This window comes from Exophiala mesophila, assembly GCF_000836275.1.
Source record: "Exophiala mesophila strain CBS 40295 unplaced genomic scaffold supercont1.5, whole genome shotgun sequence".
Taxonomy (NCBI): domain Eukaryota; kingdom Fungi; phylum Ascomycota; class Eurotiomycetes; order Chaetothyriales; family Herpotrichiellaceae; genus Exophiala; species Exophiala mesophila.
The window spans coordinates 2,421,884-2,436,028 of record NW_015622508.1 but is presented as its reverse complement, the minus strand read 5'-3'; the positions used below and the strand labels follow the sequence as shown (position 1 = coordinate 2,436,028).

The 14,145-nt window shown below is 51.1% G+C and overlaps 2 protein-coding genes across 2 annotated transcripts; both read left to right on the top strand.

Moving 5' to 3' along the window:
• Positions 1–76: 76 nt before the first annotated feature.
• PV10_07580 (uncharacterized protein) lies at positions 77–2,288 on the top strand. The gene is made up of 2 exons (XM_016372500.1): positions 77–1,593; positions 1,645–2,288. Exons 1-2 carry the CDS (start codon positions 310–312, stop codon positions 1,702–1,704), a joined length of 1,344 nt encoding a protein of 447 aa, XP_016221832.1. The 5' UTR covers positions 77–309; the 3' UTR covers positions 1,705–2,288.
• Positions 2,289–10,112: 7,824 nt separating this feature from the next.
• PV10_07579 (uncharacterized protein) lies at positions 10,113–11,225 on the top strand (the record flags this gene model as incomplete). Its single annotated transcript, XM_016372499.1, has 2 exons — positions 10,113–10,537; positions 10,586–11,225. The coding sequence occupies 2 exons, from the start codon at positions 10,113–10,115 to the stop codon at positions 11,223–11,225; spliced, it is 1,065 nt and encodes a 354-aa protein (XP_016221831.1).
• Between the last annotated feature and the right edge of the window lie 2,920 nt (positions 11,226–14,145).

The following is a 14,145-nucleotide window of genomic DNA, read 5'->3' as shown; positions in this document are numbered from 1 at the left end:
CGCCGTCACACTCGCCGCAGTGCCGCAGTGCCGCAGTGGTTCGCTTCTAATTCGAACGCCTTTGGTCTTTTGGGTCTCGACTTCCACCGCCAGGACTCTCGAATGTGTCAGACTCCGCCCCTGGTTCAAACCCCGCCGTACCGTTGAAGCACCGCCCTTTGAACACGCAGGCTCCGTGTTTCAGCTCGTCCTTACAATAAGAACTCAACTTCTTCTCCTTGTTCATCCTTTGTCCTCTGCAAACCCGAATTCGACCATTAATTCGCCTCTTCATCGCTGCCCTTCTTGATTTCACCAGTATTAGCGGACATGGGCAAGTTCAGTTTCAAAAAAGGTGATGATGATGATAATGAATCTGGACGACGAGCCCTCTTCGGCTCCCGGTCAAAGGACAAATCCCCCGCACCTCAATCCCAGAACCCTTACGCACAAAACCCTTACGCACAAACAGCCATCCCCGCCGATCCTTATACAAAGGCCAAGTTAAATGCAGGCGTCATGCCTCCGCCCGAACGAGGCCCATCGCCAGGCCCAGGTCAGGCTGGCTATGGCGGCGGACGAGCACCGCAGGGTGGCTACCCTGGTGGACTGCCCGGCCCTGGTCAGCAACGGCCTGGCATGGGAGGAAGTGCAGGCGATAACAAATATGGCGGTGGAGGATATTCATCCGAAAGATTCGGAAACCAGAATGGCTATGGAGGAAGCGGCACGGGCAGCAATCCATACGCAAGTGTTCAACAGACCAGTGGCACTTCACGACAGGGTGGTTATGGTGGTCTAGGGGGCAGTTCAATGGACAACGACGACAACCGAGATGCTTTGTTCGGCGGAGCACGTGAACGTGTGGAAAAACAGCAGCAAGCCACGCAAGCCAGTGGGCCACCGGGCTATCAATACCAACCAGATAACGAGGCAGCTGATAGAAGTTATGGGGCGTACGGTGACCGGCAACTGACGGCCGAGGAGGAAGAAGAGGAGGACATCCAGGCCACCAAACAAGAGATCAAGTTCATGAAACAACAAGATGTGGCCTCCACTCGAAATGCACTCCGCATCGCTGCACAAGCCGAGGAATCTGGGCGCAATACTCTGGCTCGTCTCGGTGCGCAGGGAGAGCGGATGCACAATACAGATCGAAACCTGGACATTGGAAACAACCACATCAATGTGGCCGAGGACAAGACCAAAGAACTCAAGACACTAAACCGAAGCATGTTTGCGGTCCACGTCAACAACCCATTCACCGCCAAAGATCGAAAGGCCAGGCGTGACGAAGAGATCATGGATCGACATCACACAGAACGCATGCACCGGGAAGCCACACGTGAGGCTGCTTTTAAAACGTCTCAACGTATGAACCAGAATTTCAAGGGTCTCGATGATGTCTCCTCTCAACCAAAGCAAAAGACGAGTCTCGCTGAGCGCGCCAAGTATCAGTTTGAGGCTGATAGCGAGGACGACGCCATGGAGAATGAGATAGACCGCAATCTGGATGATTTGTCCGGCGCAGCCAAACGACTCAATCTGTTGGCCAGAGCCACCGGCGAAGAGGTTGAGCAACAAAATCAACTGATCCAGAGAATTGCGGAAAAGGTAAGATATCGGACGTTGATTGTGCTGGTCATCAACTAACGTTGTATGCAGAGCGACAGATTCGACGACAGATTACACTACCAGACCGAAAAGCTCAAACGGATACATTAAGAGCAACAGACATGAATTATTTCCTGCTTACAGTCTTGACCTTGTATCAGATTCTGGAATTCCAGTATTATATCACGTGACCAGACGTCGGTACAAGGTCCGCGGGCGTTGGGCGCGTTCAATTGACATCTAGGATAGACAGCGAAGTGACGAAGTATGAAAACATTGCTAGTACGAACGAAACGCACCAGGCGAACATTGATGATGGTGGACTTGCCGGAAATTGGTAGTAGAGCCTCAAATGTCCGAGATCAACAAGATCAGCACCCAAATAAGCATTTGATATACAGTACCTCGATTTCCATGTCGCTCATGTGCATCATCTGCAACGTTGATTTCAGGCCGGCGCCGCGTGTGATCCTGGGATGCTTCGTGGCTTTCCACCCAGGAACACATGATTTCCACGTCGATCTCTGTGGGGGTCCATTCGGAAGATTTTGAACATGCACGACACGGAAGAATGAAGCGTATCCAGACCTCAGATGTTTCCTCTCGAGACATCCAGCAGCGGTTCCTCGTTCAGAAAGATAGGATCGCCCTCAGATTTTGACTTGTCCATCATCTAGTCGTCAATGATACAGGCACAGGAGCAGTCCAGAGGTTCTACCACGTCGATCTCAGTTTCACTACGTGACAAGGCTGCATCAGAATCTCGAGAAATCCTCAGCTTGGGGCTGTGCCATCAATCTCTCCTAATCTCCGACCCATCTTACGACTTTTGCTCAAGCGGTTTCCCTGGCTTGACTGTAGCTGAGGACAGGACCACACGCCATAAGTGATTGACAGATTCAGAAAAGCAAATCTTCAAATTTCCTTCGGTCGATCGGGAAGGGGGGGGGATCACGTCCCTCTCTGCTCACTCATGCTCATGCTCAGCAGGAATGAATCAACAAAAATCCCACCCACCTACTACATACTACATACTACATACTACCCACCCATGTACTCGGTTCGTTTTGAAATCCACCCTCAATATTATTATCCGAGACCTGTGATATGACCAACGAGCACCCTACCTTAGCTAAGAAATTCTCCGCTACTCCACTCACCAAAATCCATTGAATCGGATTATTTCGTACAAATGACAAGGTGTCTTGGGGTGGTCTGTGGACCGGTGGTGTCTTTGTGGTGTGTGCATGACCTTTTCGCAGACAAGGCTCTCATTAAACTAGTTGAACCTGAGACAGACTACAGCAACCAACACTGGCGCGTTCGGCAAGATGTCGCAACAGTCCACTTGGTCAGATTGGCATCGACTCGCCGCATAATCCTTTCTCCTCTCTTTTCCCCTCGCTTGTCTGGCTTCCGGTGTCCGGCGACCGGGATTTTTTTGGCGAGAAAGTAAAAAAGTAAAAAGCGCAATCTCCCCATCTTATGGCGCTAGGAAAATCAGGCGAGCATGGGGACTAAGGAAGAAAGAGAGACTACCAGTGTACTTACGGAGTAGTGTATATGTAGTAGTATGTACAGTCAGTGGAATGTGAGTGAGGACTCTCATGTGACTACATCAGATCAGACCAGCGGATGAAGCAAGTTCCGCCATGCTACACACGTCCTATGTGTCCGGATATACGTACAGTACTAGTAGTAAAAAATAACAGCTTATGCTTATGCTCATGCTGCGCCGTGCCGTGCGTGCGGTGTAGACGACCCTAGTCAAGATAAATCATTTCTGTATGTATGATTGTACAGGGAGCCTCGAAATGGAAAGACGTCCGATCTAAGAAATCCATAATGGACCAAGTGATGACTGGAAACGTTTCAATTGGGCTTATTATTGTGCTATCGAGAGGAGAGAAGGGAGACCAACGGACCATGCATGCACCACGCTGGCTGGACCGGATGACTCTATTAGCACCCTGCAGAGGTAGATGCAGATGCAGATGCAAATGTAGTGATGTCGGTGAGGCTCCTCAATCATTAATTAATGATCATGATCAGAAAGTACACACCGACAGGGAAAACGTAACCGCGAATGTGATTGTGAACGTGATGGTGGTGTGCGTAGGTGGCCATCTAAAGTATGCGTTTTGACCTACAGTACATTCGCTGAGCTTTCTAATTCTCATTTACAGTGCTGATTATATTTACGTGATATTGAGAAACCGAGGTCAACAGTAGTACAGTACCGAGTCATCAGTTTTGACAATCACGTTGTCCCGTTTCGACAAAGGCTAGCGATGCACGCGGGCTCGAGATGTGTCTCGTTCTAGAGGCGATAGGAATCACAATGGCATAGATACAGGACATGACCGATCTGTTGTGTCAAAGACGCTACTCTCACTCTGCATACACATGACAGTAAACCAAGATCTAGGTGGAAACATTTGGCGGCATGCTTTGCATGGTGGGCATGCCCGGTGGGAAACGTTCAAAGTTAGGACTGTTTGGTGGCTTTGCCCTGCATCTGAGATTCCCATCCCCAGGGGATGGATTGGTATGGTAACTATTCGCCACAAAAAGTCTTTTGAGGCGCTGAGGAACCCGGATCTGCAATGATCGACAGGGTACGATAACGGCGGACAGATTGGGGTGGGAGCAAGAAGAACAAGACAGTTCCGGGGGAGGAGATTCTGGCGTCGATCTCTGTTTCTTTTTTCCTCAACGCAAGGTTCAGTCAGGTGTCAGGCGTCAGAAACCTCGAAGAAATGAGAGTTCTGTCTTGCTTTGTTGCTAAGAAGCTGGGAGCTGCCAGGAAAGAGAAGCCACTGGCAGCTAAACCTAAAGGCTACAAACTGACCCTTTTTGATTCTTTCACTATTGGCCAAGTCGCAGAAATGATGATTTGGAGGGGGGTTTCGGCAGCCACATATGTACCTAAGCACCTAAGGTACCTTAGGATAGGCACTAAGTACTGAGTACGGAAATCTGTGTCCTGGACTTTGGCAGTACTTTGGACAGCACATTAGGTACAATACTTGCATTTTGTTTATCGGCTTTAGCACTGACGTAGTCGGGGTGCATTGTCGACAGAACAAGCGAGCGAATGGCGGCTGAGGACAAGAGAAACAGACGTTGATCCCAGGTGGTCCTGGCAAGGTGGCACAGTGGGTTCTTGGAGGTTGGCAGAGGTTACACTCGATGGTTGCATTTGGTTTGTATACGGGATCCCTAGCAGGTTAGTCCAGATGCCTGAGGAATTCCTTTTCAGGCTGCGGAGTACGAGTAGGTTAGTACCTTGTCGTGTGTTTATGCGCCTGTGAAGAATTCAGAATGGACGAAAGATACTTTCCTACGGTTGCCGTGACGGGGGGCGGGTTCGGGGGTGCCAATGGGGAAACAAAAGGTAGATTGTTGGATGAGCAATGGTTGGTGGGGGAGACACTGAGGGGCTCCCCGGCCGCCACCAAAGGGTCCTCTAGGGGGTGTTTAGGGTACCTCCAAGACCATCTCACCGCCTACGAGAAAGGCAGGCGGTTATGTGTGCCTTACCTAGGTAGGTACCTCTAGTACCTACTCGTAGGTAGTCTGCAGAGACAACCACCACCACCTTTGCAGGATTTGATCGTGGCTGAACGTCAAGTCTTGCGCCGGCTGGCCGGCCGGCCGGATGCTTTGAGAAAGACAAGACTCTCACGACACCTTCATGCACAGCTAGATAGGCATGATAGATAGGTAGTCGGAAATATATTTCTTGGTCATGGCCTCATAGGCCGTAAGCATGCAAGTGTCGTTTTGGGGTCGTGATGTTAGCGGGCCTTGGGGATGCAAAGTCCTCGAGCTTCAACCAAAGCAGCTGCCCCAAGAGCCTACAATTAACAGTTTAGCCGCATCCAACAATTGTGTGTTAACACAGTCGCCGGATCGAGTCGACTTGGAGGCCTCAGTCCCTCCACCTTGTCCCCAAACTCGACCAGGTTGCAAGAGCGCCACCACCAAGGCCCTGCAGACCGCTATCCCACATCCCTACATGTATGTGACATGAAGAAACAATAGAAATGTATGTTATTGGCAACAGCATCTTCGAATCGTCAGGCTGGACAACCCCCTGGCTTTTGGATTATGATCAAGAAAATGCTCTCTAAGAGTTTGAGGAGTGGTAAACGTAATGCCTAGGCAATGAATGCATTCGAGGCAGGGACCTGGGTGTTGACACCCACTCACATACGTATACACCACCACCAGCAACAATTTATCAATGGCTATTGCATCTCGCGCGATAATGGTCCGAAAGTGCAATTGACCAGTGCCCACCATCTCTCAATTGATGCATTGTTAATTGTTGTTGTGATAAGTCCCGTGCAGCTACTTACGACTGCAGTGTCGATGTTGGCGATTGACAAGGAAATGGATGTGATGGTAGTGGGTGGCCCAATGGCATCGGAAGCCCGTACACCATGAAAGTTGTGAGATGACGTTCGCCGTGACCCGGAGCCTGAGACCCTTATCACGACTTGTCCAGTCAACTGAAGCCTCCCCAAGCAAAGCCCCGTGGGCGGTCCGTACAGGCGCAAACGCCAGGTTGAGGCCCTTGGGCAGGGGAGGGCAGCCGGACGCCACTCGGACACTAGCCAACCACGCTAACAGTAATCTGTAAAACCCCCCGGCGGTGGTCCAGGATGGCGTCGTTTCAGATTTGATCCACTGTCCATAACCCGTAGATTTGATGTTCACGTCTCGAGAGCACAGGCTGCACAGCCTCCAAAACGGACATGGGCGGGTCAAACAAGTTGTGCAAGTGGCACCTTTTGCTTCAGCGGCTTAAACCCACTCGATAAATGAGGTTGACAAAGTCAACAAGCAAGCGCCAGAGCCTGATGGAATGGACCGGCCAATTTGATGCTCAATCTGCGTTGAGGGTAAGGATGCGGTGGGCAAGGTCCTGCACCAAAGCGATAAGAACGAACAACCAATCAATATTTTGGGCACAAGTGAATCCGACGGCCGGAGACTGATCTCATACCAAGTCGCGCAGCGTCTAAGGAGTACGGGAGTAGACTAAAGAAACGAAACCTTGTTGGTGGCTCTGGAGACCGGCGTACTCATAGCTCCGTAGATTCAGCCTACAACATCCAAATCCTGAAGAGACCCGGCCTTCTTCGAGTGAGAAAGCTTAACTTTAAGCCCCATCCAGTTCGGAGAAAATTCTTGAGACATGACGACAATTGTAACCCAGAACATTGAGCAAGTTCATTGCAATCCATCTCCATGGAATGTGAAGGATCATGCGTGCACAGTGCGAAACATTAGTTGAAGTCAACCAGGTCGTTGGTATTGGAACCAGAGTCAAACTCAAGGTTCTCACGTGCGAATGATTGTCGCAGCTTCCCCAGGTTGATAGACAATGATCTGCAATGGAGCTCGGGTCCAGGTTCATGCACTTCACTCGACATGTCAATATCAGAAATGTTATGGTTTGGAATGCTACTGTAGGACACACGCACTCGCACACATACGCCTATTGTGTCTGGTGATCTGGGTTCTAAATTGCGACGAGTCGAAAGGACACTCAGTTCCGAACAGAATGCAAGAGTGTCCGGCTATCGGCACACAAGCCTTTCGAGCTAACATCCGACGGGCACATTTGAGGCTGGAAGGATGGAGGATAGTGTATGTGGAGAAGGCCAACCAACCAGGCATACGGAGTAGAGACTGTCCCCAGGCCTCAAGGCTAGAGTCTCACAGGCTATGGTCAAGAAAGAAGGTCAGAACATTACGCTATTCCAGGGTCAGCGTAGCATAGAGGACGGACAGGCATCGATGGGCACGACGGGGTAGGGAGTGCTAGCCTGGTAGCTTGGTGCTTTGCGTACTTTAGACACACACAACTACCACGACGAGTTTAGCACTCCCCGTGCCAACTGGGCACCCACTGGCACCTCAACAAGAATGAGGGGAACGGCGTCAATTGAAAGTTTGGTAGGGCATCACAGCTGCGTAGGTGGCTGAATCTAAGCTCGAGGGTTGGAGTCTTTGCACGTCCTCAAGCCATCCACCCAAGATCAGGCCCCGGCCCACCTGCAAGCCACAAAATTGGTCAGGGTTGACTTATCCGATTAGATCTTGGGTCGGACAGCATACACACCAATATGCAAATGCGTAGACCCCATGGCTTCAAGCCCTGTTCATGATGCACGAGTGATGCTTCGAATGATGTTGCTTTGTTGGATTTTGACCTCCAGCTCAACCAAATGATGAATGGCCTGCTCTCCTTCGATGTTGAGGGGGTTTATGGCGGGCACGGGGCACTGGATTCCGGGGGGACATCAAGGACCGAGTACTCCGTACCAACATTTCCCACTAGGCGCGCCAGGCCATCTGTCAATCCTGTCGCCCGCACGGAGACCCTTTCAGCGCCTGGAGGCTGTACGGGGAGGCGCCACTTGATGGCCACTGTTAGGCTTGGAGCATATACCCGTGCAGCACTCAATGCTTTACTGACAGCCCAATGCGCAGATTTAACCACCAGTCTTTACCCCAGTACAGCGAATCCCAGGTACAGAAAGCACCCAAGACACCCCGCTGTGATCCGCATGTATGGCATGCTTGCTGGATGCTTGACCTGAAAATCCTCTCTTGGGATCAGGTCAATTCGACTTTGACAGATCATGCTCAATGGGGAATTGTCTGCTTCAAAGTCCCCAATGCTAGCGCTATGGACATGGATAATTAAAAGCCCTCTTTGGTGCTGACAACCATCACTCTCCAGGTTCCGATTCCAAGGACATGTCCACTTTGGGCTCACTTGGCTGTGATATATCGCCTACGTTTTTTCTTCAAACGGCAAGGTCACATCCAGTAACGGGGTGGCTGCAGCCCTTGACCATCGCTGTTTTGCTCCGACTTTTGGGATGGTGGGTCGACAGGCCGGCGTAGCATGCTCGTAGTCGTTACCTCCAGCCCGAGGCCTACCGCCTACCGCCTACCGCCTACCGCCTACCGCCTACAGTCCAAGCTACAGGCGGCAGGCCAGTGGTGCAAGTACCTACTCCGTAATGAGAGTGTCCACGGTGCCCAAGCGTCCCAACGCTACCTCTTTAGAGTTCAAGCCTCCATCGAGCAGTCGCCTGCGCTAAACAGCGACGACTTGCTCCAAAAGAGTCAAAGGCCCACCCACTGACGCACTTCTCATTCGGTTCTTTTCTCTGCTGCCGTGATTGCCCAAACTCAGCCCAAGCCTCCATCATCATGCACAGGCTAAAGCAAGACCCTCAATCTTCCCTTGTGATTTAATCCTCCGTGCTGGACTCCGTATCACCAACGCAGGACCCCTCCCTGGCTTCCAGCGCCTCCCCACCTCATACCCTGGTCTAGCTTCAAGCCGCAAGCCCACGAAGCCTCATGAGCCCGCAGGGTTTCGACAGAATGACATCGATTCCCACTCAGTGATGCCCTGAGACTTCCAGGTTGAGTCGCCACTGGCCACTAGATGACCCATCCGTGAAGCAGGAACCTCACGTTGGAGATGCTAGCTGACTAGGTACGGAATACACACTTCACCCACACTCTGTTGCCCTCAATCGGACACTGCTCAAATCCCAGTTGCTAACCCACCTACCCTCCAGTCTCGTTCGAGTGTCACCCTGGCCGTCTCCACTGAACCTTCATCTTCCGGGCTGGCGCATCGTCCTCCACCACTCACACAATCGGTCGCTAAGTCGCTCCACTCCTCTATATCCAACCACCGTTTTCGAATCTAAACACCCTGCATTTCAAGGGAAATGTAGACAGTGCCATCATGCATGTCCAAGATTTATTAGCAATGTTCCAAAGCCTTTCTGAACGCCCACGACGTAAGAGACCGTGAACCCAAGCATCATCTTTGGCACTCATTCAACGAACAAACTTATCTACCTTGAATCCCCCCGCTCCCAGACACTTGCACATATATTAGTATTCAGCAGCATTCCATCCTCTGAAACATCAACCCTCCTGTCAGAGACACCCGGGTTTTGAATAAAGCTAGCACGTTGGACAACATCACATGTTCCTGACCAGAGAGCTGTCCATAAGCATTCTACAGACCCGACCCAAGGGCTCTTTCATCGTCGAGCCTATTCTTGCCTGGCTCACCAAAAGCCAGTGTTCAACTCAAACAACCAATCCTGTCGATCTGCCGCTCGCCGAACTTGTTTGAGAATTGAAATCCTCCGGAGCAAAGCCATTTTGCTATCAGAGAGGAAAGGGGCCCATTCACCCATCAGCCTCCAAGCATCGACGCAATCCGAACAAGATCAGCACAGATCCTGGGTGGATCCAGCTCCCAACTGCCCACCTCCAGGCTCCCCACAGGGTATTCTACATAACCTTTGCTGATCCCCTCGAAACTTGGATCATCTTCATACCGTTCTAGGAACGAAGATACCTAGGCTCATCACTGCCATTCACTCCAGCTTGTCGCCGCCTGTGGCAATCATCTCAAACTTACACCCTTAAGCTATTGAAATCTCCCCAACGTCGCCGCCCTCATGACGATGGTCATTGACAACCAGGGTCGACAGTACGGTGGCATGGGTTACGACCAAATGTATTCAAGCAACATGCATACTCAACCTCAGTTCAACGACCCGTGGCCTCCCCACACAGTCACATCATCGTCGTCTTTTCCTTCGCTCTCCAAGACAGACAACTCCCGACCAGGCATGACCATTCCTTACACTCATCTTCCTCCAGTCTCTGGATCAATGTCTCAAGGTAGCGCATACTCTACCAGTGGATTGCAAGGCCCCGACTTACTGAGTTATCAAGACGTTCCTCGCTCTACCTATGGCGAGCAAACCTACCCTGCAACCTCATCATCATATGCACCATCATATTCATCTCTCAACTATGCTCAGTCACTTCACCAGCAACAACAGCAGCAGCAACAACAGAGAAAGCTGTCGTCTGACACGTATGTATCTGACGACTCTCTCGGTTACTCGCCGCTGACAAGACTTAGTTCAGAGAACGCGAGAGCAGCCAACGCGAGCTATGCTGACCTCGACGCGTCTCGCAACATGCTGGCCCTGAGCCATTCCAGCCTTGGTCATCAGGGCATCCAGGATTTGACGCCTCGCAACATCTACGAAGCTCGCGCCCAACGCGGCTCAACTGATGCGTATGGCTTTCCTCACACCAGCTCCAATCACTCATCCATCTCGAACGAGTCTGGGCGAGGGTATCCCTACTACGCACCTAGTTCTGTCGGTTCGGTGACGGATAGCGCAACCGACTACAGCTCGGCCGCTTCAGATGCTGGCTACGAGTCCATGGCCAACTCTCGGACGTTACCCCGCCCTTCTCAAATGATGGGAGTGCCTTTGGGCCCCCCAGCTCCTTCTACGATGATGGGCCAATTTTCATCTAAAATGGCTCCCAATACGCAGAAAAAGCACAGATGTCGAGTTTGCGAGAAGCGGTTTACACGACCAAGCTCTCTTCAAACTCACATGTACAGCCACACGGGTGAGAAGCCATTTGCCTGCGATGTCGACGGCTGTGGTCGCCACTTTTCTGTGGTCAGCAACCTTCGCCGGCACAAAAAGGTTCACAAAGGCGACTCCGCTTCCAACGCCAGCCACTCCGACGTTGAGGAGTAGATGCTGGCCCGCCGATCAGCGGCGGTATTCAAAATTGTTATTTGACAAAGTCATGTCGCATTGAATTTCCGACCCTCTTGTACAACATATCCCTTTCCTGATCATCCCGCCACGCGTTTTCTCCCGGCGAATGTTCGTCAGGCTATAGAAGAATGAGAAGCTCCGAGGCCGTCTCAGGCTCATGACACAGTCTGCACAGCCGAATTTCGATTCTCGACACTCGCTATTTGACCAGAAATATTATTTAGTTTACGACCACATTGATACCCAGGAATGACCAACAAAGCATGTAGCTTTGTGCTTGGTTGGAGGAACGAGTCGGTCACACTCCGCAACGACGCGGAGAATTGTTATTGTGCACTTATAGCATGCAGATGTTACAAGTTGAGCTTGCGTGTCTTGATCATCTACAAGATATGGTGGCATGAGTCGGTTAATGTCCAAACGATGGGAGCTGCTAGGCATTTGACCAAGTCTGCCGTCAGAACCTAGAGGGCCGTTAGTACCAGGACACGCTGGTAATAGATAGCAAATCTATGCATATCAAATGCCCTCGTCCTTGACCTTTGGGAATCTTCGCGCCTATCGTTAGTTCATGGCATTGCCATTTCCCAGTATCCTCATAGCGTCTCACGTGTAGGAGCTATGTCGTCCAAGACTAGTCACGTGAGCAAGAGCTGGCCGATGACGTCATCGCTGCAGATGTCGACGCATCCGCATCCGCATCCGCATACTTAGGGTCCGACAAAACCTGCAGCCAATAATGCTGGCAATTTGCTTCAGTTGCGGGCTGTGTCACAGGCGAATACAACACATGTTTATCTCCCCGTGCTCCAGTGCTCCAGGGCCCCCGTAGGACCCCTCTCCCTGTCTGATGTTTGGGCAGATGTCAGAGTAGTCGCTGGGTTGACGAATTCTTGAATTGGTAGGAGAAGGTGGACACGACCCGTTATTGATCGTCATCCTCTAGCCGGGGCTACAAAACCAGTCCGGTGTAAGGCATACGCCGAACGACGCAAGCCACAAGACGAAGATGTAGATGCATACTGTTTGGAGTAATGCGTACTGTAGCGTCTCTCGATCTGGGCGGCGGTGGGCAGCCAGATTTGCAGTAAGTAGCAACAGTACGCGGTCAATGCGGTAGGGGTGTAGGGGTTGCGGGGGGTGGCCCAAACTACGTCAGTGGCGCCTTCCACCGATATTGATGTTCAACGGTTGGTGACTTCCTGCTCCACCTCCCTTGCTCTTGCCGTGCCAGTGCATACTCCGTAGTAGCACAGTCCACCTTCAATCTTCCCACTGGACAGACATCACAGCACAGGCCCCCTTCGTGCCCGTTTCAACAACAACATACGTTGTGCCATTGCGAATTCCAGTCCTTCACGTCGTTGAAACACCCATGGAACAACTATCCCCATCATCGATGGATGTGCACGATCCTCCAGCCACTGGCCCTTCCTCCTTGATCGGGCGGCAACCCCATTGAAATCCTGCCTGCGCAACAGCCTTGGCTTCCTGCAATCTCACCCAGCGACCACGACCAACGACGTATTATCTTCACCAAGTACAGCATCCCACCGCCTTGATCAATGGACTCCATTGCTGAAGACCAGACTAGCACCATACTATGCCTGTACGGAGTACACATCAGTCTGTGTCGTAATAGTGTCGACCGTCACCTCGCCTCCCTGACCCATGCCCATTCCATGTCAACAGATCCACCGTTGCTGATTTGCCGTCTTGTCATAATGAAACAGGCATGTCAATGGCTACGTCAAATATGCCAACCCCTGTCCAACATCAACCGTTGAAATCCGCACTTGGTCAGATATCCATCTCATCGGCCCTGTACCAGTACACTGTCACGTTGGCACAGCCTACCTCTCTACCGTACCTCGTTATCCACTCGTTGTGACATTCATGCCATCTCACATCCTATCCGTGGAGAGCGATGACATCGTTGCGGCCCAGCCTGATCGGGCATTGATTGTTTACATACATTCTCAGGACCAATTTCACCTCACGGCGACCTCTTGTGCCGTCTACTGAAGATGATTGACATGAGACACATTGTCATTGCGACCCTAACAGTCTACTAATGTCGGTACCGATCTTATACCCAACCGCTAACCTACCTTCCTAGTCAGAGACTCCTACCAACCACAACGTACTCATCGCAGTAGCTCATTTAAAAAGAAGAATCTCCAAAGTTCCAAGCTCTGGCCCAAGCATATGCTAATAACAATCTTACAAGGCTTTGATTGATGAGCTGGGAACAAGGATGCGTTCACTCCCAAACACCTCTGCTACCACGTAATCTAAACCTTGTGTATCGACCTCTGTCCGATAACCATCGGTTCAGGCAGATGCCCCTATATGGTATACTGCAACAATAACATGATAATCATTTCCATTCACAGTCATTCTGTTCAAAGTGACTGGCCGATAACGGACCCTGGTCGAAACACTGTGGACCAAAGGCTTAAACTCGAAAGTCCATTTTCTTGCATTGGCCAGAATGCATGCTCAAACCTAGTTGAGTCAATCAGAGTTAATCATGACTGCAACTCCCCGCGTTATACAGTGTTGATGAAAAGCCCAATCTCAGCTTTAGTCTCACAATACCAGATGGCTAATCTCGAGGCACAATCTAACCATCCCCCCAAAAGATAAACGGTCCTGAATGTGGAATCGAACCTACATCAAACAGTACAAGCGCTGTCCCTGCCCAATGCATCGTCTCAGCAAGACTGGGCAGAACATTGGAGGAGTAATGCCACGCGGCAGTCAGTTGTCGCCCGTCGCATATGCATAGCCAATTGGCATTTCCAACTCGGATGTGTCCATGAGTTGGCCTTGCGCATCGTTACCACTGCCACCGCCACCAATACTCATCCCACCTCCGCCACCACCAGTATTG